Below are 24,195 nucleotides of genomic sequence, written 5' to 3'. Positions count from 1 at the left end.
GCTAATGTTCTGTCTCCCTCGTTCCTAGAGAGGAATCAGCGAGCCAGACTCAGAGCTCCTAACCCCGGTGTGGCTCTGGCTGTGGCTCGCTCATCCCACATGAACTCATCCCAACCATCAATTAAACATTTCCCACACCTCATGCATGCCACACATCCACGATCACACCTCTGACTGTACTGACGGACACACTACATGTTTGCAGTTATCATTTTAATTGTCTACTTTCATATGATAAATTATTTTATTTGTGGTTAACTCGTGTCTGTCCCATTATTTGTAATGGCCCTTTAGCCAGGTGATATTGATCATGTGATTTCCTGTTGTAATAGTTGTAGTCTGAACAACATGTATTTTTTTCCAACAACACTTCTCTTTGTTTAAACGTTTTAAAAAGGCAGTAGAAAGAGTAAATAAACAAACATATAGAAAGTAAATGGGGATATTAAAAGGTTGGTTTTGACAGACAGATTGAAGTTAAAGTGCTGGTGACTTATATGAGGATGTTTATCCGCTGCACGCTGCAGGTTTCTGTTTATAAAACTCTTTTAGCATGAAGCCCTTCAGCTGTCTTTGACGCCCGGCAGAGAGGACACACTGTGTCTCCATAATGTTCATGTTTCTATTAACAGTTGGTGAAGAGTTTTAAACACAATACGACTTTGTTTCACTCTGCGTTCACTATTGAGGTATATTTTATTTAACTCACTTTAAATATCTCACATTTTAGGAAAAGGAAACAGGGTGAACTTCGAGTGATTCCGAGCAGACAGTGTGTCTGTGTTTGTATACTGTTTGTGCTCTGATGTGTGGATGAGCATGAGGAAGAGAACGGCAGCGCGTCACTGATACCGATATGGACACCAACCACTCTCTCTGTATCTGCTAACAGGCACATATATCAGTTTGATATGTAACATGTGAGCATTTATGTGAACTCTGTATGACTTTTACCTCCTTTTTTGTTTCATGCAAAAATCAGACAAACCCGCATTTTCCTCATCTAACTTTAGCTCCACCTTCAGGCTCAGTGACCGTTTTATAACTGTTTGTGTTCAGAAACGTCACCTTGTGTTCGGGTGCACATCAGACCTGTTGGGCCAGTTCCCACATGTCTCGCTCTGTCTGTCTGCCTCCAAGAGCATCGAGCTGATGACCATCTCCACCGTGATCTGATGTCGTCAGAGCATGACGTGTGACTTTATCACAGAAGTAATGTTCAGAAAGAGCCTGCTGTTTTCAGTGTTTTGCCTGTAAAACAGAATATAATTAGTGGTGTAAAGGCTATACAACTATACAATATATTCTCCGGCAGGTTTAAAGGTGGGACTATTAGGCTGGTATCCCGCCTCACCATTCTCTGTGTGAGGTACAGAGTTCAGAGTTCTAGATCAGGCAGTGGAGGTATAACAGAGACCTAAAGTAGGGCAAGAGTCTCTCCAGCTCTGTGACATACTGGGGTGGCAACAAGGCCATTTAGTACGGTGTAAAGGTAAAAAGGTGGAGCAACAGCAGAGATACCCAAAGTTGCTGTGGTAGAAAAAAAAGGCTCAAGTGTCCTTATGTAAATCTGTAAAACTTAAATACTGGTGCCTGAGAAAGTGTGTGTGCTACAGAGTGTCGGTGATTAAAAGTAATCTCTGTTTTTGAATCTCCTCCACCTTTAAAATAAGTTTATGGCTGTAAACGGCCTTCACTCCAACATTATAACATCCTGCTGGGAGAGATTTCTCCATCTGTGAACTTTGAACTGGAAAAGATTTATATAGAGAGTATCAGTGTGTGTGTGTGTGTGTGTGTGTGTGTGTGTGTGTGTGTGTGTGTGTGTGTGTGTGTGTGCAAGAAAGTGTGTGTGTAGCCAAAAAAGGCTGGATTCAGTGATTGCTTGTCCTTTATTAACAGAGTCATTGGTTAATGTATCACTTCTACAATGGCAATAGCGCACACACACACACACACACACACACACACACACACACACACACACACACACACACACACACACACCAATAAACTCCTGTGCTGTGTTAGAATGGCACCCCGTCAGATAAGCATTTAGAGGCCCCTCATTCTCTTCCAAGGGTTGTTTGAGGTTAAGCACACCTCCACACACTGTCAACATGGTTCCCTTCCTTTTGTCTCCGTGTTTCGGGCTAAAAGAAATGACTGAAATGTGACAGCTTTAATCTCGATTGTTTTAACTTTATCTCCACGGAGTGTCTTTAAGTTCATAACTTATGAAACCTAAAAAAAAGAAGGCTGTGTCACCTGTGAGCTAGAACTGAATCATCATGACTAAATCTCTCCTGTGCAAGGCTTTGTTATCACCTTTGACCGGCAGAAGCTTTTTTTTTTGCATGTTTCAAAACTACAAGTGGGAAATGAATTTTTCTACTCACCCATTATCGTAAACCCGCTTGAACTTGAGTCTGAAATGGGAAGGAAGGAAACCGTTGGCTATCAGGCTGATAAAATACATTGATTATCTTTCAAACCAGCTGAAAAATCCTGCGTGGTGGCCTTTCAACCAGTTTTTTAGGAAATACCTCAGGCCGTAAACGTCATGTCTTCTGATTTATGGGTTCTAACTGAATGAGTCTATATTGACTTACTATTTCTTCTATTATGCTGGAGGATACAAAAATGTTAAAAGCAGATTTAATGATGCACTGTGGCTTTAAGAACTCTTAAAAAGGCAAATACTGACTGCTGAACTAACAAATAATTTTTACTCTAACACACTTGACACTTAAAGTTTTCCAAAGATTTGAATGTTTACATCTTTATTAGAGAGACAGGACAGTGGATAGAGTCGGAAATTGGGAAAAGAAAGAGTGGGGAATGAGCAAATTGTCAGATTGAGTACAGCCAATGTACATAGGGTGCGCAAATTTACCACTAGGCCACTTGCGCCCTAACTCTAATAGTTTTTGACTGGGTGCAATGTCGGTCAGTTCAGCCGAAAAGTTTGCTCCCACATTTGCCACATGAATTGGAAGAAAAATGTCCTCCATCGCTTTGATCATGACTTATTAAGACATGCCATGTGCCAAAGCTTTATTTTACATCTGGTGCTATTTGGCAAATATTAAAGCAACCATGAGAAGTTTTTAGCTGGTTATGAAACAGACTGAAATGAATACTGGTGTCTCTTCATTACCTACAAAAGCAAAAAGAGACTGTCAACAATGGATGTTTTTTTTTTCTTCTATAAAGTAATTTTTATTACCTTAAAGTGCTGCCAGGGTGGGTAGGTGTCAGATTAAGTGTTGAGCCACTCAAAGACTGCTGAGACAGCCTTTATTTCAATTTCTTACTTTTTCCACAGCAAAGATTTTATAGGCAGTAACTTAACCCGCAGTAACTACAGTATACAGCACACCAGGGGAGCACAGCCCACACGTTAGCACTTAGCATTAGCATCTAAGGATTGTTATTGTGAGCACGTCAACTTGCTTATTTAAACATTTGGCTCACAATAACTTGAATGCTTTTATTAGAGAAAATACTACAGAGAAAGTTGACTCAGTTTGGATAACAATACGAATTGAACACTTGCTCACATGACAGATCTATAAATACTGACTATCTCCAACGCAGGCTCATGACTTCTCCCTCGTCGTGGTCAATCATCACCTTTTGTAACACACAACCTCTGCTCTTTCATCCTTTGCCCTCCCTTTTGTCTTATTCCTTATCAGCTGAGCAAGAGAGGTTTGAAGGAGGAAGAAAAAGGTGGTGGGGGGGGGTTACCTGTTCTGAGAGGCCCCACCTCTCTCTCTCTCTCTCTCTCTCTCTCCTGGATATTGAGAATGAGTAAACACTAAACCACCTTTGCTTACCTTCACACTCAAACAGTCACACACAAGCAGGGCAAGGAGACTCTCTTACTGCTGCAGCCGGTCACCATCAGACGAGGGTGAAGTTTCAGACTAGTGTGAATGTGCAAAGTGACTCCGGAAAAACGAAAAAACAAACCGACTGCATCTTCTCGGCCTGCCCTGGTGTCTGCGCTCTCCTGAGATTGGGATACAGGTAGCTACAGTGTAAATGTCAATCCGCACGTGTGTTTGTGTCCATGTGAAGATCTCTGCACTGATGGCATAACTTGAATTCTGTCTTTTGAAAACGTATTTCTTCTGCTTTGCATCATAACTCTGTGCTAGAAACATCACTTTTGACATCTTGATCTGGAAGCCTTCTAGATTCTTCCTTTGCAGCTGTTTGGTTTCTTTACTTAAGACAAACTTAACACTTCTCAGAAAGCTGTAAGAATGGTTAATGTCTTAGTTTGAAGTTATACACTTTTTCAACCTTCCAGTGATGACATTTTTTACTTTACAAATTGTGTCTAACATTGTTGCCTTTTAATTCTTATCATGGAGGACAATGTGCATTGTAAGTTTTGAGTTTACAAAACTTCCCTGTTTCACCTCCTCATCAAAGCCTGAATGATTGGAAACAGACAACAAAAGACACTTAAACCAATCAGTGATTGGAATGGAGATCAAGATCTCCTTACAATGTAACCAGTGGAACCAGTGGAGTGGCATGGCACTGTGTGTGTGTGTGTGTGTGTGTGTGTGTGTGTGTGTGTGTGTGTGTTAAGGGTGGGGGATAAAAAGTGACTTAATGGAAGGGCTAGTATTATAACCCACAGACTTCCGGGTTGTTCATCATATAATATGTGGACTTTTACCCCGGCTAGGTTTGTTGTTTGTTATGTGCATGTGTGCTTGTGTGTGTGTGTGCGTGTGTGTGTGTGTGTGTGTGTGTGTGTGTGTGTATTTTAACTGTGTGAGACAGTGACAAATACAAAGGATCTAGAGATCTGGAGCTATATTATTATTTGTTGCTTTAAAGGTTTTTATGATTCACTCCACTGTGGACAGAAATGTTATTTCAGTTGCACGTTTCTGCGATTGTTCCATTGTGGGAGTCTGACACACGTTCTCCAGACCGTGTTTGCTGACAGGGAGGGCCGCTGTTTGATTACAAAAGTGTGTTTGAAGGTAAACTCCTCTGTGAGCCTGTGCAGTGTGAAGGATGCTCGAAGTAAAAAGAAAGAAAAAAAAAAAAGAGATTATACGCAAATATTCAAGACTTGAATTGTTCAGTGCATCAAATAACATCAACTCTCCAATCTTAAATCTCGCTGGGTTGCCCTCATACAAACACACACACACTCTCTCTCAGGGGGCCACTAAAGCCTTTGTCACGAGTGTGTGACACTGTCAACGTCAGAAGTAATTGTCTGAAACAATGTCTGCCGTGGCCTTGAACAGGCTAGCTGATTAGCCTGAGGAATGTGTTTGCTGAAGGAAGCAAAGCCCCTTTCGGCTAACGCTAAAGCTAAAGCTGCTCTTATGATTAGTAACGACTATGTGACTGTGTGAGGGGACATATGTGGCAACGTTCAGTTGACCTTTCTATCCTGTCATGCTTTATATTAAGACTAGGCTCAAAGCCTTTGCAATTCTAAGATGTGAAATTAGAAGTTTTTAAGTAAATGTCCGCTGTTTTGAGCGGACAAATGTGAAGGTCCTGAAGGCAGGGGGGCTCCCGGAGTAAATGAACTGGAATCATCCCTCTCTGGTGAGTTCGGGGTGGGCTGAAAGCGGTCACTTACGCACTCCTGATGACCTGAAATTCTTCAGGCCAGTTTCACTCAAATGGGCTTTAAGCACTGAGGGAGGACTGAACCGCTCTCGTCGTTAGCCTCATTTGCTCTTCTACGTCTGATCTTTTTTCTCATTTAACCCCCCTGCACACTTTCTCCCTAACATTTTTTTACCATTCCCCCCCCCCCTGCATCGTACTTTCCTCTCCACACCTTCCTCGTTTATTCTCCCCTCCCTCCCTGCCTGCCGCTCTCCTTTGAGCTCGAGTGAACCAGAGGAATGAGGGTGACAGGTACATGGAGGAGAGAGTAAAAGGGGAAGAAAGGTAGCTAGAAGGAGGCAGCGGAGGGGGGAGAAAAGGGGTCTGGGATCTTGAAATCATGTCATAGATTTAATTATTTTTATGTGCAAAAGGGACTTCTTATCAAAAGTTTTTTTTTAAGCATTTTATCCATTGACGGAAAGTTAATCTACAACAATTTGGATTCTGAAATTGAACCAGCTGCAAGAGGCACAGCTGTAAATCTGCAAGTTTGAACATTTGAAAAATAAAACCAAAGTCAAGATAATGAAGTGACTAAAAGAAGTAGTGAGAAAGTTGTCTGGTGGTGAAAATGGAAGTCCTGAAGGTGTTTAGGTTTCAGTTTAAGTGTACTCTGAGAAAAAGTGAAACTATGCTTAAGTTGCTTTTTTTTAATCATCCAGTAGAACAACATAGCATTCATATTGAGTGGTGTTCCTGGCCAACTCCTGAAAAAATAGGTGGTGCCGTGTATGAGACAGCTACCTGTTGCAAAACGACTCAGTAAAGCTGTGGAGTTCACGGTAAAGCAAGGAACTAAAACTTGTTACAGGGCAGCAGATACTTGAGCTTATTCACAAGTAAAAACTCCAGTTTACAAAAAAATGATGTAATTTGATCTATTTTGCTTAAAGTTATTGCTCATTTATTCAATAATCAACCAGGAGAAGAATGAATAATGAAAACTGTTTTTATTAGGAGCCCTTATGTTGCTTGTTTAATATCTTAAGTTTAGAATATTTGTGTGTTTAGTCGCACATTTAAAGACAAGTTGTTGTTGTTGTTGTTGTTTGCTTCCTCTCTTTTCATTTTGGAAATTCGACTAGAGGAAGCTAAATGCTCACATCGCTTGAGTCTTAGAAATATTTCTCCAAAGGGAAAAGGGGCTATCGTATCATATCATATCCCATCGTGTTGTATCAGCAGATAAACAGCAGATATCTAAAGACTCAAGGATACCTCGGCTTTTTAATCATTGTGACCAAAGTGTTGGTCCTGCTTCAAGCAGCTGCAGTCTGCGTGCTGACAGTCGAGTTGTGTGAACCGTGGTGTGAGGACATCATGTGTTCTGAAGGGTCAGAGATAGTTCTCACTTCTCTTCTCTCAGGTTCAGGGCTTCACTCGGTTGTGATTTTTTTTCTCACAGCCGACTTTTACCAAATACGCCAGCAAAGACACTTTGTATTTTCTTTTCTGTTGAGGTTGTAACAGTCAACATGATCCACTCTTTAATGATTCCTGCTTTGATTTTTACAAGGATATAAATCCTCAAATGGTATTGCTCTGATACTATGAAGACGTGTTGACAACTTGACACATCTAAGTAGAAGAAAATACCATAAATCGCAGCTGGAAGCAGTTTGTTAGTTTAGTCTGAGAGGAACGTCTTCCTGGAAAACACAGTGTGAGATTAAACAGTGGTGTACTCCTAAAGGTCGTACTGCTCTGCAGAAATGAACAGCAGGTACTCTTGTCTTATGACACGCTACTCATTGACTTGTATGGATGACTTGTAATAACAAATGGCAGTCAAACAGGATCTCAGTAAGATACTGATTACCAGCATGGCTTTATATCCAACTTTATTCTAGCTTATTCACATTTTGTATACGCTATGTGGCAGATTGTATGTAAATGTTTGTGTGTGTGTCTGTGTGTGTGTGTATGTGTGTGTGTGTGTGGACTTACAGAGAACCAGTTTTTCCTAGATTAATCTATTATGATTACTTATGCCTGTTTTGCATGTGTGTCCGCAGCACGATAGCAACGTAAAAGGGGATTTCTATTTCTATACAAGCTGTATACAAGGTGGTAATATTAAAATCTTATTGTCAATAAATCCCATCAAAATACCAAAAAAAGAATCCAATAAAAAAGTTTAAAATAATTTATCTGGGCCTCGGTCCTAGATTGTTGTGAAGAGCCACACTGTCGCTCTCCTTGACCTGTTTCTTTTGCAGTAATGAATATGGGAACTGAAGTTTTTTGTAGGTTAGTGACATATATCCATCTGCAGCTACACGTGTGTGACCTGCTGCTGGAGATACTTGCAGAACAACAAATATATATCAAAAAACAGGATTCAATGTGAAAGAAAACACAGCCGACTCATAAGTAAGGAGTTAAGACCAACTGATTTGTTCACAGGGCGGGCATCTAAATTTGAAAGTAATGAAATGGAAAGTTCCTCTTTAAGATCTATACATACTGTATGTTTGTGACCCATTCAAAAGATGGAACTATCTAAAATCAGTGGGCTCAATGTTGATGTATTAACAGTGATGAGTTGCCTCATGGTTGGTGTATTTTAAGGCGATTTATAATCTAGAAAAATGTAAAAATGTTTCTTCCAATTTACAACTGATAAGGAAAGTGTAATCCATAAACAAAGATCAAATTTAAAGATGTGGCTCTATGTGAGGTATGTAGCGTGTTTTTTGTGCCTGACAAATAATTTAGAGAACCTGAAGAATGATTAAGGGCCGACGCTCTTCGTGCTGGGTTCAACAATTAACCATTGACCTGAAGGTGCTGTTGTGCGGTCACCAGAACACCTGACCCCTCAGGATGCAGGGGAAATCTGCGTCCTTATTGGCTCTCGCTGATGACTGACAGTTAATCTTTGATTTAGATTGACCCCTTCAGCTTTAAGAAGACGGCCCTGATGTTACTGATCTGTGATCCTGTGCGTAAAATACCTGCACTTTTTCAGGTTTTGGCACAAAGGTGGAAGAAACCACGTCAATACACACACCTTCATGTACATATTTAAACACCCACGCATTTACAGACAAACCTTTTTGCTTTTATTTGGATTGGATTGAGTCATATCTTAATCAGGTTACTTATTATTTAGAAAGTCTTATAATTGCTGATTGTAAGCAAATTCAATGTGCTACAGTTCACATTCATATTTCTATCTCGAGCCATTTAAACAATCGTTTTCCCTTCCAATCATTTGTGCTTTAATCTCCTCCTTTTACTCTATCCATCATTCTCAGGTCTTTGTGCTAAAAAAGACTTTCTACTCTGCTGTTTGCTCAGTCGTTAAGGAGTGGGGCTGGTTTCAATAGCAGCTGAAACTCAGCGCACTGCTGACCACACACTGTGACTTTCATCCCTCTCTACCCCTTTCACCCCATCTGCTCTCTCTGTCCCTCACTCCCTCTTCTCTCACTCTTTTCAGAGAACTGGGGGGGGGGGGGCGGGGGGGGGAGTTTTTTTCAGACTGAAACTTTCTTTAAATTGTGTTCTCTGTTCTGTCTGTTCTCCCTCTCGCTCGTCTCTCTATCTGCTCTCTTGACTGCCCAGGAAGGTGTGTGTTGTTTGCTTAAGTTAAGCCGCGCTCGGAAAATGTTCACCGTTGTTATGTGCAAAAAAAAAAAAAAGAAAAAAACATACGCATGCTCGACTACACACATACGCACACACAGACCAGACTCTTACACACTTGTAGTCTTGTGCTGACATGACATAAATCACTCTTGTGCTAACTCCCAGGCAGATTTTTCCAAAAGACAACAACATGAGGAAGTTTTTCAGACCCCAATTTGAAGGTTTCCTGACTCTTTCTTTTTTCTACAATTTCTGCATCTCTAGGCAGAAAACCCCGTAAAACCCACAAAACTACTTTTCCCATAATCCTACTCTCCTCCCACTCACTGTGTCTCCATTAGTCACACTGTGAAGATTTGCAGATTTGTGCTACAGCTGTTTTGGGTGTGTATTACACAGTGTTACTAGAAGTATTCACGTCATTCAACTACTATCTCTTTGATATACAAATATGACGGCCAGATGTACTCAAAGTGTTTCACATGACACTGTTACAGAGGCTTCAATGCGTTTGTAGCATATTACAGTTGATGTCAGGCTTGTTTTCATTATATTCTAGGAGGAAAGGAGTTTTAGTCTAGTTGTTTCTAACATAGAAGGTTCTAGTCACTTAAAAAGGCCACAAGAAAAACCTGGGGGGAACTTAGACGCATTCAGTTTTTCACAACACAAGGGATTTAAAAAATAAATAAGTATATTGGAGAGTTTTCTCTCTTCAGACAAAAACATAAATAAATTGAATCCAATGAGTTTAAAGGGGAAATTTGTCTTGCAGGAAATACATACACCCCGGAAATCTTTCAAACAAGTTTCCGGATATTTCAGGAGGCAAACAAGACATAAAAAGGACGCTGCAGTCGTAATGTGAGATACTCAGAATGGCGGGAAAAGCAAAGTCCAACCCCATTATATGTCTTTATGCTTATACTATCTGTTACTGGGCGTATCCACAGTATCAGCAAAAGAGCAGAGGAGAACATACTGACTAGCAGAACAAATGTATGAAAGTGCTTTAAAATTTGCATAGTGATCACACTGGTAGCTAATTGGTCGCATGATGGAAATATCCTCACCCCCGCTCGGTCACAGTGAATATTCCTGACTTTTAACTGTTGTGTTCCCACATAGTCTCACCCAACCTCGTACAGAATCTTTTACTAGGTTGGTGGCAAATGTCTGGATAAGGTAAGGGTGAACAAATGTGGCTGTTTGCGTTCCACATGCATCTGAACCTGAAAATATTCATGTGGGAAAACACCAATAGACATTTGAGAATTGACTTGGGGACACACATTGCTTTTTCAGTAAGCGTTAGAGGATTTATATAGGCTGTGAAAAACTGATCAAATGTTTTGACTTATTCCAAACATTACTGTGAAATGCAAAATCTGAAAATTAGCCTGTGGGTACTTCTTCAAGACAAATTAAATGGACTTTAAAGTACAAGTAAATACCCAGGATTACATCCAAAATGTACTTTATTGTATTGCATTTCGTTAACATTGATTAACAAATTTTATTTGTATGTTCGTGACTAGTAGCTGTGTGCTCCTTCTGAAGTTCTTAGGAAATTCAATAGGATTCACCTCTGCATACACACACACACACACACACACACACACACACACACACACACACACACACACACACACACACAAAGTACCTGTTTTAGCTCCACCCCTCTCATGCTAACAGTCTTGGCTCAGTGTGTGTATGTGTGTGTGTGTGTGTGTGTGTGCAGAGGAGGCCGGCCTCTGTGCTCAGTGCCCTGCTGTACCTGTCTCTCATGGAGGTGGAGTAACACTCCCAGAGCAGGCGGCCAAGCAGCGGAGCACTGTGAAGCAACAGAGGTAGTTTTCCCGTCTGACCGCTCTCTGCTTCTCCTTCCTCTTCTCCTCTTCACCAACATCCCATCTGCTCTGATATCCTGCTCTGGATTTCTGCTTTGTCTCACTCTCACTTCCCTCTCTCTCTCTCTAGCTGTCTGTGTTTCTTCCATTTCTAATGACAAGATTTTATAACTTGTAACTTGTTTTTTTTCAGCATTTGTGTCCAAGATTGTGTTTTAGATTTTAGAGCCAGGTTTGAATACTTTTTGCATGACTCAGCTGATGTTATGTAGTGTGTGTGTGCGTGTGTGTGCGAGACTCTGTGTGTGTGTGTGTGTGTGTGTGTGTGTGTGTGTGTGTGTTAAGGCAGCAGGATTTGGGTATTTGTACCTTCTGTTGTTTCAGTGATCCTCTTCTGCTGCCTTGTGACCCAGTTGTTAGGGGCTGCTAGTTAAAAGCCGTGAGTCAATCGCCTCCACGTGCGTGCGTGTGTGCGTGCATGTGTGTGTGTGTGTGTGTGTGTGTGTGTGTGTGTGTGTGTCCATCTAAGATGGCGGCATCCTTTGGCCTGTTTCCTTCAGAACACTGGATCAGTGTCACTCAGGATAGAACAGCTAAACTAAGAGGTGCATTGTTTCCTGCACACTGTCATTCTCTTCCTTCAATAAAAAGCCAAAGAGAGGTTTGGCAGCTTATATATTTGAGAATAAAATCTGCCCCTGACAGCAACAAGTAAGCAGTGCTGATTAAAGGTCAGATCAGTGACATTAAGCTGTGCTCTTCCTTTGTCTAGCTGTGATGAACTTTGATTCGCTTTGTTGGAAAATATGAATTTGCTTGCAGTAGTCAATCTGTGTTTATGGTTGAAACCAGAGGAAGCCTGTAAAAGCATTTTTGTCCGATCATAAAGCAATTCAGTCCCCAATAACCCACCCAATACGTAGAGAATCAGGTGTTCCTATTAATCATACACGATGTAATGGGTAATCTCTTCAGCAATAACTGGAACACTTTAACCCAACAGGTTGGACGCTGCTACCAATAAACATCCTAACTTCCTTTACAGTGTGCGGGTACAGCCTGCTAGCTCGTCCCTCCCTGCGCTGAGTTCATAACCTTTGACCTGGTGACTAAAACCAGGAGACGAGTGACCAGTAGACTAAAACATGGGCGTCGCCTCACTTTTTACAACTCTATTTGAGGTCTCCTTCCTCAGTTCTAAGCCGTACAGAAGAGTAATGTCTGTACCAAAGGTCAGAATTGAATTGGGGGGAAAGGGTGTTTAAGATTGCTGCTCCCTTTACTTGTGAACAAATTGCAAAAAGATTCCAAACTTAAGGAACTGGTGTTATATCAGGTGACATCAGGCTGTTCTACCTGATAGATTTATGACTCTGGTTGATTTTGGCATATATTTACTATTTTACTTGTTATTAATATCTTTTGATTTATAGTTTTGTATCTTGCATCGTGTTCGTATGGATGGCTGCTCATCATGTTTGTATATGTGCAGCTGCCTGTCTCGTCCAGGACACTCCTGAAAAATAGTGTTTTAATCTTAAAGAGTTTTCCCTTGTTAAATAAATCAAATAAACAAAGATGAACTCTGTATCTGAGCGCTGCACATCTGCATCGATTATGTGTTGTTGTTGTTTTTTTTAACCAAATAGCTGCTCTTTGTGCTTGTTCCTACAGCAAAGAGGTAAGATCAAGATAGGAGAATCACGCATGAGTTGTCATAATTTGGGTTTAGTCTAGTTAGAGCTGTAAATCTTTATGCCCTCTGTGAGGAAAGGTTGTGATTTGTGTTCCTCCTGGTTAATCATCTACCTGTTGCTGCCTCAGTGTTCTTGCCATCTCACACACACACACACGCACACGCACACGCACACACACACACACACACACATGCACACACATACAATTACATACCCCTGTGTATAGGACCAGAGCTTAAAGAGGTGCCAATAATCTGCAAGTAAATTAGTGACTGTGTCTGTATTTTTTTTAATTTTCTATCGAGTGTTGCATTATTGCCCTACACTTCCTTCCTTGTCTGTTATCTTGTTGTTCGTGGTAAACTTTTTCCAGATACACTGGACGCATACATGTCACATGCACATTGGCTGTTCTCATTTTTTTGCAAAGAGAGAGAGACTAAACGGTCTTGTTGAGGGTTACCCCTGACACACTGAGTGCTGTGATTTCCCGAGTTCCCCCCCCCCCCCCCCCCCCCCAAAAAAAAAAAGGATGACCTCAGCACAACTGTGATCAGCACTGAGGAAGTTTGGAAAACCTCCCAGTGGTCAAAAGCAGGAAACATGTTACCCCACACTCAGACTGAACAGTGAATATGTTATATTTTTGACACTAAAAAAACTGCTAAATTTTTACACCAACTTCAAAAGAGTCAACCTCAAAGTGTCACATGGTGTCTCTCTCTCTCTTTTTTTTTTTTTTTTATCACCGAGCAAAACTGGCAAAGTGAATATTGTCCTCCCTTTGTCATCAGTCTGGCCAGATAAGGCTGATAAGAGATGGAGTCATGTTAGCACTTCACACAATAGAAGGAACAGAGGGAGGGCTCGCAGAGCGGAGGGAATGCAACTCAGAAACAAGTAACCCAAAGGTTGCTCTGGTTCAGCAGTATAGAAGGGAAACTTGAGTGATGTTTATAATGTGCAATAGTGAATCCTATAATAGATGTCCCCACAACTACTTATTTTCATCTAGCCTTATGTCAGGTTGACCTGTCAGCATGCAGCAGCCAACTTCAGGTAACCCTATCTCTTTCAGCTTTTTGCAGGTAAACAGGCATGTGTGAGAGTGAGATACGAGGTCCAGATGAGTGAGTTTGTGTGTTTCCATGGTTGCTTGGCTTAGTGTTTTACCTTTGTTCACTACTTCACCTATCTCCATCAAAATCCAGGCAATCTTGTGACTCACAAAACACACACACACACACGCACACACACTGCCTGCCTTTACCTCCTATTCAACCAGAGGCTGTTTATTTTTCTTTTTACTCATCCTATTTGCTTACATGATGTTCAGTCCCACAAGTGTTTTGCTTTGGGTCTGCTTTGATTGGTTGCCTCAAGTGTTGTACACTGTGTGGAGATTTGGGGATTTAAATTGCTGTGGATTTTCCCGTTCTGAATGCAGGCAGTGTTGGAAAATAACAGAGTAAGAGGTTTAAGCTTGGGAAGCCGATTTCTGATTGTTCTCTGTTCCTTTTATAGGCCTGCAGCCCGTAATGAAGTGGCACACACAGAAAAGTAAAAAAAAAAAAACCACACACACACACACACACACACTCAAGAAGCTGAATGTACACACTGTATGAGACTTAAGTTCGACACCCTCTTGTGGTGAGTGTGTGTGTGCCACAGGTCCATGCTCATGATAGATCAATGAACACAGCTTTTTGTTACAAAACAGAGTCAATGGGGTCATTTTTGTTCAAAATTCTTCATATAGCTTAACTCCATCTTACTTCTGACACACACATACACTCCCTCTCTCTCGCTCTCTCTCTCTCTCACACACACACACACACACACACACACACACATATCATGAGCATGTGACCTAGTCATACCCAGTGAACCTTGAGCTGGAGGTTTCAGGGTTTACAGCCCTTCATTCGCTCTGATAGGGACCAGAGGTCAGCAAAGGATCTGAAGAACTCAACAAAACAAGGTTGTAAAACCGCTGATAGGGATTGGTGCCCTGTGGATTTATAGATGCTGTATTTTCTATCTGTCTAGGTCACACAGCGTGCCTCGTTTGGTTTGTTAGGCAGGTTATCTTGCATTTGATTGTGCCTGCAAATTGGTGATAATTCGGTGTCGAAACAACCATTATAGGGATTTTTCGTCAACTTCTGAACATGCTCCTTCATCCTTGTGTTTCCTGTTCTCTTTTAGAAAAGCTGTTGTGATTATTACAGCCTACTGCAATTTGACAAATGTGTCTCTCTTTGCTTTTTTCAGGCCCCAGATCTGATTGGATGGTTTTGGCAGAATGACAGCCGAAGATCCTGCTTCTTCCTCAACCATGAGCAATAACTCCGCCCCCTCCAAACTGTCCAAACCCTCTGGTGCACCCCACAACTCTCTTCATGGACAGATTAGCATCCCTGACGGGGTTGCAGGTTCTCATAATGAGGCTGCACTGGTGGCCCTGATGGAGCGCACCGGCTACGGTATGGTCCAGGAAAATGGTCAGCGTAAATATGGCCCTCCACCTGGATGGAACGCTCAATCTCCACCACGAGGATGTGAAATCTTTGTGGGCAAGATCCCACGGGACGTTTATGAGGATGAGCTGGTCCCAGTGTTTGAGTCCGTAGGGCGCATCTATGAGATGCGGCTCATGATGGACTTTGATGGGAAGAACCGAGGGTACGCGTTTGTTATGTACACAGAAAAACATGAGGCCAAGAGGGCTGTACGTGAGCTCAACAACTATGAAGTGCGGCCCGGGCGGCTCCTGGGAGTCTGCTCATCTGTAGATAACTGCCGTCTTTTCATCGGTGGCATTCCCAAGACCAAAAAACGTGAGGAGATCCTTGAAGAAGTCTCCAAGGTTACAGAAGGGGTTCTAGACGTGATAGTTTATGCCAGTGCAGCAGACAAGCTGAAGAACCGAGGCTTTGCCTTTGTAGAGTACGAGTCGCACCGGGCAGCTGCCATGGCTCGCAGGAAGTTGATGCCTGGACGCATTCAGCTTTGGGGACACCAGATAGCAGTAGACTGGGCTGAGCCAGAGATTGATGTGGACGAAGACGTCATGGAGACAGTAAAGATCCTTTATGTGAGGAATCTTATGATGGAGACCAGTGAGGAGACGATCAGACAGGTAGGACTGGCTGAGTTTTGTGTTCAGATGTGTCACCGCGCTTTTTCTATTAGAGAAGAAGTGATTTTAAAGCCAACTGTTCTCGACCAATCTCTGTCAACCAGGTGTTCAGCCAGTGGAATCCTGGATGTGTTGAACGTGTGAAGAAGATCCGCGACTACGCCTTCGTCCATTTTACCTCCCGGGACGATGCGGTCGTGGCCATGGATCATCTCAATGCCACTGAAGTGGAAGGATCCTGTATCGAGGTGACACTCGCCAAGCCAGTTGACAAAGAGCAGTACTCCCGCCAGAAGGCCTCCAAGGGGGCCTCTGCCACTCCAGAACCTACTCAGCAGAACTACGTTTACCAGTGTGATCCCTACACATTGGCCTACTATGGTTATCCTTACAACACCCTCATTGGACCCAACAGGGAATACTTCGTCAAAGGTTAGAACTCATTCTTTCTCCTCTTTTTCCAGGGATTATCAGCTGCAAAACCACAGCATTACTATTTTTGTAAATGTTGTTTGGCTGTTGCACTGCTAAAGATTGTATTATGACAGTATTGTTGGAAAAATGAAATAAACTCCACATAGATAGAGATGTATGATTTTTGTAAACAGTCGTGATGAAGAGGATGATAATGAGCAAATCTTTAATGAATGCAATTTCATTTGAAAAATATAATTGAAATATTAGAACTAATGATGGTTTGTGGATTGAAATCAGTGAGCCTGTTGTTAAAAGGCAAAGACAAAACAAGGTGATGGACAAATAAATGCTAATCCCGTTACCTTTGATGATTGATTATATTTGGTCTTTGGGTGGTAGCAGGACAATCTATTTGACTTTCAACAATCATTGTGTTTTGGTTTTCTCTCCAAAGGACCCCCAATGATACAGAACAATGGTAATCTCTCACATCCTCATTCCTACTTATTTCTTCAATGAACAATGAGCTTCTTGCCATGTGATAAACTATACGTTTTCTAACACCATCCTTTTCCTGCTATGCTGTCACCTCCCATTTCATGCTGGGTTATTGCAGAGATCACGACAGAGCTTAGACCTTTGGGAATACCATTTTAGAGTGCCTCCATCTTCAATGGTGCTTAGAAAAAAAGGCCACATTAGACTCAAAGAACCCCAAAAACTCGTGAACTCTACCAAATACTGCTGAGAAATTTCCAGAAGAAACTACACTTCATGAGCAGATTTTGTCATAAATGAGAGCTTAATACTGCAATGACTTTCTTAGTCCAGATATCGTTAAAGTAACTTTCAAAGCAGTTCTAAACCCAACATAAAATCTCGCCTTTCATGTTGCCCTACTCAAAATACAGTAAAAGCTGCCCCTGTTGCCCAACCTCCAGTCATCATATTACTGTAACTGTATTTTAAGCAGGTACTGTGCGAGGTCGTGGTCGTGCCACTGCAGGTAACCGTACCCCTGGACCACGGGGGTCTTACCTGGGGGGTTATTCTGCTGGTCGTGGCATCTACAGCCGCTACCATGAAGGCAAGGCCAGGCAGCCTGAAAAGCCCTATGAGTTGATGCCCAGTCTGGAGCTTGCTGCCTCCGTCAACCCTGTTGGCATCAAACCTGGCACAAGTCAGTGAGATAGATTTATCCATCCATGTCGTTGCCCATCTCCAAAGCCTTTACTAACCCTTCCAGCTCACAATTTCTCTTTTTTGATGAACATTTTGCGATAAATTATGATGAGGGATGTTGCTGGATGGTCAGGTGCAAAAGGACTTTCTCTTTACAGTATCAGACACTGACACTACATGTTTGTCCTTTCTAGCCTGACCAGAAAGTAACAGCCATGTTTCTTCCCAAATTCTTTCCTTCTCCTTCCAATTATAAATCTAACTTACCTGGTGTTCAGACCTAAAACAGTGCTGTGTTACAAGAAACCAAAGGGCTAATGAACCTGAAAAGTATTAGATTTGCCATCAGAGTGTGCCAAAAGACAGAGCTTTGGGTCAAGCATAACGTTGTCTTTTGGCAGATCAAACTACTTTTTTTTACGTTTTGGCATCCTTAAATAACCTTTAAGGCAGGGTTAGTTATTTCCTCCGGATACACTTTTTAAGGTATACGTTGAAATTGTCTTTAAGTCAATAAAGACAGACATCAGTAACTTATGTGCTCTGAAATAGGAACAAAAAAAATCTGTCAACTGTAGCAGTTGTAAGCATGTAAAAACTTCGACCAATCTCTGCCAATGTAGATGAGCCAATCTGATGAACATATCACGCCTCCCTGTCTCCCTTCTCGCTCGTGCATGTAAGTGAGGGGCGTGGCTTTTGAGGGAGCAGAGAGGGGAGGGGGTGGGTGTAGACGGCGCACTAAGGAAATACTACTTTCAAAATCATGCTAGTTTTAGAAAATTACCAACCCCGCCTTTGCTAAAGATTTTTTTTTTTCTCAGATCTGTTGTCTGTCTGAACACTGTCAAAGGCATGTATAGACCAAAGTATCTACCATCAATTCCTTTTCAGTGCAATCAACTCATAAAATTTTAATGAAAATGTTTCAAATATGTCTCGACATTTTTATTTCAGGAAAGGATGAATGAAAAGCACAAATGGCACAAAAGATTGACTTTTTTTGTGCAGAAAATTGAATCTACTGGCAGTGACATTTAGTTTAATTGTTTGTCGAAACAGCTTTTAAAGCGTTGCTGGTGAAAGGACCAATTTGTTCATGAAAAGGGGTTGATGCAAGAAGTAAAGATTTCTTTTCTCCTCTTTTTTTCTAACATTTTCTGTTGACTCTATTCTGATTCAAAGTATAATACCAGTGTGATGTAAGGGGTTGAAGCCTGCCCATGATTTATACATCTATTATTTAGAAATGCAAAATAAATCTATACATTATAAAACAGGCTACATTCTGCCACTGTTTATTTCCTGATTGAAATTTTGATTTCTTTTTTTGGTTCCTTCTTTACTGACAGTAATCAGATGGAAACGACACTGATTCTAATTAAGGGGGAAAAAAAAAAAAACTCTCCTGTGAACAAAACAAAACAGAAACTATCACAAAATAAGTTTATACAGATGCAACATCATAAGTTTAAGATTCATGATTTTTTTCTTCTGTAATAAAAAGGAAAAAGTACAATATGAAATGCAAAATAGAGGTGAATACACTGGTATTATTCTTTAATCCTTAAGTTCCAGATGGCTTTTTTTATATTTTAACTCTAACATAAAACTACATTTTTTTAAATTACAAATGTCTTATGTATGGTGATCAAAAGTGTGTGTTGTGACGTTTCTGGAACCAGTGACCCCAATCTGAGGCTCAGTTTGAGTCCCACTCTGTGTGGAATCACAGGATCACCACCAGATTGAAAAGACTTCTGGCCGTCTGAAACAATGACTGACGTTGTGTTCGCTGTGTGTGTGCGCGTGTGCATGTGTTGGAGCACTGAGGTTAATCCGCTTTTGAGCACCATCATAATCCAAATCACACCCAAACTTTTTGTCATTAATTTTTTCCCCTTCTTCTAAATTGTTTCTTTTGACCTTTTCTGCCTTATTTACCCCTCACTGCTTTACATTCATCACTCCTCTTATTATTACAATCGCTTCCAGAATAAAAAAAAACACTAGTTTTCTGTTTGAGCATGGTTGCAAGCATGTGTCTGTCTCTTGCTGTCATTTCACTTCACATACTCTTGACTGAATGTTTTAGCTTTGATGTCCCCTCTGTTATCCGAGCTCTCATTCTCGTGTCTGTTTGTGTGCAGTGGCGTTGCAGACTCTGGGTGGGCAGTACCCGGTGTTCAGCGCGGGTCCTGCAGCCAAGCTGATGGAGGAGGGGAAGGTGCACACTGTGGAGCACCTTATCAACCCTCTGGCCTTACAACACGCTGAACACACCAATGCTAATGCTGCTGCTGCCAACGTCCTGCCTTCAGTCTCCACCCCTCCACCCTTTCAGGTGTGCACAATGACTCGCATGGGATTTTTTTTTATAAAGGGTTAAATTGATTTTTAAGACATAACAGCACAACAGCACAGTGATTATATAAAACCCTACCTTCTAAGATTACATTTACGATGATTAAAAAGGTTGCTTTGTGCATAAATATCTTACAGAGCATCAGTCAATCATAAGAGATACTTGAGGTGAATTCATGCTTTTGATATTTATGAATAAGTTGCATAAACATCACGACTAAAGGTGTGCAGGATTTAGTTGCATCAAGTGTCCATAGAGCTAGATTTTAAGATTGTCTCTTCTTTTTTAAGGTGAATTTATTTGTATGAACTCATCCATATTATATTCTCTTTCTTCTAAAAGTTCCCTCGATCACACACAATACTTCTTTAAACTCTGAGATTTGGAACTCTTATATCAGTCCGGTGGCTTGTGAAGCTTTGTCCAGGATTGTAGCATCTATGTACTTAAAAAATGTAAGTGCTTGACAAAAATGTAGTCTATGATTGATTGTTGCACATTACCACAAACAGCACGATTTCAGATTGGTTTGCTGAGTTTTATATGAAGAAATCGTGCATGTCTGAAATTAAACATTCTGTTTCTGTACTCTTTGGCCTTGAGGTTTTTTGAGGTAAGAACATCTAAGAGCTGAAAGCTTTTATTGAATGAATCTACATTGAATGTACTCAATGTACTCTGAGCTGGTCCCTGAGGATAAGCTTTAGAAATAATCGTATTCAGTCTAATCCTCCTTGTCTTTTGCCTACGTTCACACAGGGCCGTCCAATCACTCCCGTCTACGCCATGGCGCACAATGTCCAGCGTATCCCCACGGCCGGCGGCCTTTATGGAGCCGGATACGTCCCCATCGCAAACTACGCCGCCAACACAGCGGCTCTGGCTGCTCTGCAGAAGAATGCAGCGGTGGCGGCTGCAGCGTACGGAGGATACACGGGCTATGCGGTGCCACAGGCCTTCCCTGCCACGGCCTTCCAGCTGCCCATCCACGATGTCTACCAGACATATTGATGGCGGGGGTCAGACCAAGGAAAACGGCAAAGTTTCCCAAGCTGTGACTGAACCACTGCAACATGCGTTTGTCCCATCATGCAGAAAAACATCACTTGAACTTGTGGACATCCAAAAGCTCTAAATCAACGTCATTTGAAGCAAATATCTGTCACTCCTTCGGGGCCCTCGACGTGGACCTCAAGCGGCCATGTGACATTCTGAATCATGCAGCAGCTCTGTGTTTTTACTTTTACTGAAAACAGTGAGGACAGTCCATTTAAAACAAGCATTACTCACAACGACCACAGTCACAATTATCATCTCGCTAGCTTTCCTTTAATGTGTCTCAGACCCCTTCCACCTCGTTGCTATGGCAACGGAAACACTGAAGGTACACACACGAGTATTTATGAAGAGAAGATTTGACGTTTCATTCTCTGTAGTTTTATCTCTTAAACGGGGTGGTTTTTGTTTTTCTCAAACAGGAAAGACCTTTACACTATGTCTTAAAAGAATGTTTTTTTGAGTGTTAAACCTTAGAGGTAAAAAGAAAGAAAGTATATTTAATTGAAAAGATAAAAACGACAACTGGAACTACTGACGAAAGAGAATACCACTGAAGAGAAACTGCTTTTTGCATAATACTAAAGTGTTTTTTTAGTTCTTGTTTCTTTCCATTGATATATAGTAATTTAGCCAACTGTACATGCGGTATAGGTTGATGCTGTCCGTCCATGCTGGTTGAGTGTGTATACTTCAAACAGGCCGTCTTTGGTACTTTTTTGGTTCATTTACTTTTATTTGTGTTTTAAATGAAGGTTTTAAGTGTTGTTGTTTTTCACTTGCTTATTTCTAGTTTGCCTTTTGTAACTTTTGGAAACATTTATCTTGAAGAAAACTTGCCAGCTAAGTAATATTGTAAAGGCAGATTCCTTTGGGGAGCAGATACTCAATAAAGAAAACTGGAGAGCTTTTTTTTTCAAAGGATGGGCTGCGTGGTTTATCTACACCCCCTGGTAGACAGCGATGTCCTCTGAGATGTTTCCCTTCTCTGAGAAACTGCGCCTACAGGGGATTAAGACTGAACAGATGTTAGGTTTTTTGTTTTTTTCTCATTTATGTATAATCTTTATTGTTGTTGGGTTTTTTTTATTGTTTGAGGTGAACAAATATGGACAGAAATGAGAGACATTTTTTTCACATGGACTGGAGCAATCTGTCACTTAAAGCGCTCCTTTTTTTCTGCCGATGCCAATCAAAAAAAAAAGAAGAAAAAACCTAAAGGCTACACTCCATTTTCTGTGCCTGACTACAGTGCCTTACATCGACATATAGCCTGCTATGTGTGCTCACCTACGCATCACACTGTGCCTTGTTTATTGCAAAGTGAAGCCTCGGTGGTTGGCACATTGGATTTTTCTCCATATATTTGTCCATTGATCCAGATTGGTGGTATTACTGAGACAAAGGTTCTGGTCTCAAGGCTCCGTCCTGTAGTTTCTTTCTCTTAACACTTCTGCAGTAACACTCCATCTGTCTCCTCATGATTTCTCGTCCTCCAAACTGTGCTTGACCAAGGTGCACTTAAAACGTATTTATAAAAGGCAAGAGATTGCAACATACAAGTGAAGAGATTTGAAATACTGAATATGAATTCAAGTGTGAACTTGGCCTTTTTCTTTCTTGGTATATGTGCATTTGTTTTTTTTTTTTCTTTGTGGATAAGGCAAAAAAAAAAACATTTAAAAAAAAAACCAGATGAATGTTTAGTAGGCACTTTTTTCAACTCTGCAGTGTGTTGGAAACAGGTATAATGTTGGACTGGGTAAAACTGGAACAATACCTCAAGCTGGAATAAACAAGTAGCCATGCGTGTAAGTGCCACTCAACAAACAGAGCGGCTGCGACGATAACAGTCATTATACAAGAGCAGGCCAAATATTTGAATTGCTGGCTTATAGAATCCTTTTTTCTTTATTCTTTTTTGGTTTAAATTGGATTTTTATTTGCTAATTTTCCATCATCTTCTCATATATTTGACTACATATTGTCAAAAATACAACACAACGAGTTAGACTTTGAGGATATTTGAGATTACATATGAGGTCAGGGTTTTTTTTGGACCAAAAACTAGAAATAAAAGATCTCATTTCCCCCAAAAAAGAAAGAAAAAGATTGAAGTCTCATCTCACTCCGTCTTCTACGCTCAGCTTCTTCTCTCCTCTCTGAAAGTGGGTTTGACTTAGAAGACAAACTGCTGATAACTGCTTTTATTATTTTCTTGTATGATGACAATAAGGATATATTTAATATATGCAATACATGTGTTGTCTATGAAGTGAGAAGAAAAGGTATAATATATTCTTAAACATATGACTTTTCTGTATTTTACATCTTGTTTAGGGATAAAGTCAGAGTAACAAACGTAGAAAAAAATATGTTGGTGTTTTTTTTTTTTTTTTTGCCAAAGTGTCCGATAGTTTTTAAAATTTCAAGGGTATTGTTTTTGTTAAATATGATATTCTGTATGCTATTTTTGAACTGGATTTGGTGTTCTGAGTGGGAATAAAATGGCTCCGTTTCATATTAGTTTGAACATCAAAATCTTTAAACTGTACCTTTGTGACAGCCTGAAGTCACTTTGAGCTGTTAGCTTTTCAACTTGGCATGTCAGTTTTTGGAGGAACAGTTTAAAAAAATCACATTAAAGCTTCGAGATAAACACAAACCTGCAGATTTTTCTAATCTGCTTTACCGTCTTTCACCTTCCAAGACAACATCAAGCAAACACAGCATCATTATTACAGTCCTTCAACCTTCATACAGTCTTTACATTTTAGATGGCAGAAAACTGTCTGGTTCTGCCTCCCACTCAAAACACCTGCTTGACTTTCTTTTGCCTGCATTTCACCCACACTGCTGACCCCGGTGTCAGTAGTAGTGGCGCTTTATGCCTAGTTTAACATAGGTGTTACCATTTTAACTCTTCCTAGTGTGTGCCTTATTGCCAAATTGTGCCCTTTGCTATGCCTTTGTAGACCGATGCAGACTGTTTTCTATCTGAAGTTTGTTTAAAAAAAAAAGAAGCTTGTTCTGTATTGTTATATTTATAGTGATAAAGTAGAAAAATAAAGCATTTTCAAAAGGATTCAACGTGGTCATTGATTGTGTGTTTTATTTCCTGTTGTTCAAACATGACCAAACTTTCTACATTAACTCAGCTAGCCCTCATTTGAGATCAAACTGCATAACTATCATAAGCACCACACAGGTCAGAAGTTTCTTACG

General features: G+C 40.8%; 1 protein-coding gene across 11 annotated transcripts in view; it reads left to right on the top strand.

Moving 5' to 3' along the window:
* Nucleotides 1-24,055, top strand: part of rbm47 (RNA binding motif protein 47) — a 34,011-nt gene extending 9,956 nt beyond the window's left edge. For 3 of the 11 annotated variants that reach the window (XM_020647330.3, XM_065958140.1, XM_065958142.1), the window contains 6 exons: nucleotides 15,083-15,950; nucleotides 16,055-16,382; nucleotides 16,822-16,845; nucleotides 17,338-17,547; nucleotides 19,700-19,893; nucleotides 20,674-24,055. In XM_020647330.3, coding sequence (XP_020502986.1) covers nucleotides 15,114-15,950; nucleotides 16,055-16,382; nucleotides 16,822-16,845; nucleotides 17,338-17,547; nucleotides 19,700-19,893; nucleotides 20,674-20,925 — 1,845 coding nt within the window. In that variant the 5' untranslated portion in view covers nucleotides 15,083-15,113 and the 3' untranslated portion in view covers nucleotides 20,926-24,055. Of the gene's footprint in view, nucleotides 1-3,799; nucleotides 4,036-10,966; nucleotides 11,109-13,587; nucleotides 13,865-15,082; nucleotides 15,951-16,054; nucleotides 16,383-16,821; nucleotides 16,846-17,337; nucleotides 17,548-19,699; nucleotides 19,894-20,673 lie in introns of those variants that run through there. The other 8 variants (XM_020647331.3, XM_020647327.3, XM_020647328.3 and 5 more) reach the window with 8 other exon arrangements.
* Nucleotides 24,056-24,195: the final 140 nt, after the last annotated feature.

The sequence above is a fragment of the Labrus bergylta genome, chromosome 1 (genome assembly GCF_963930695.1).
Source record: "Labrus bergylta chromosome 1, fLabBer1.1, whole genome shotgun sequence".
Classification (NCBI taxonomy): domain Eukaryota; kingdom Metazoa; phylum Chordata; class Actinopteri; order Labriformes; family Labridae; genus Labrus; species Labrus bergylta.
This window is presented reverse-complemented; position numbering and strand designations above follow the sequence as displayed.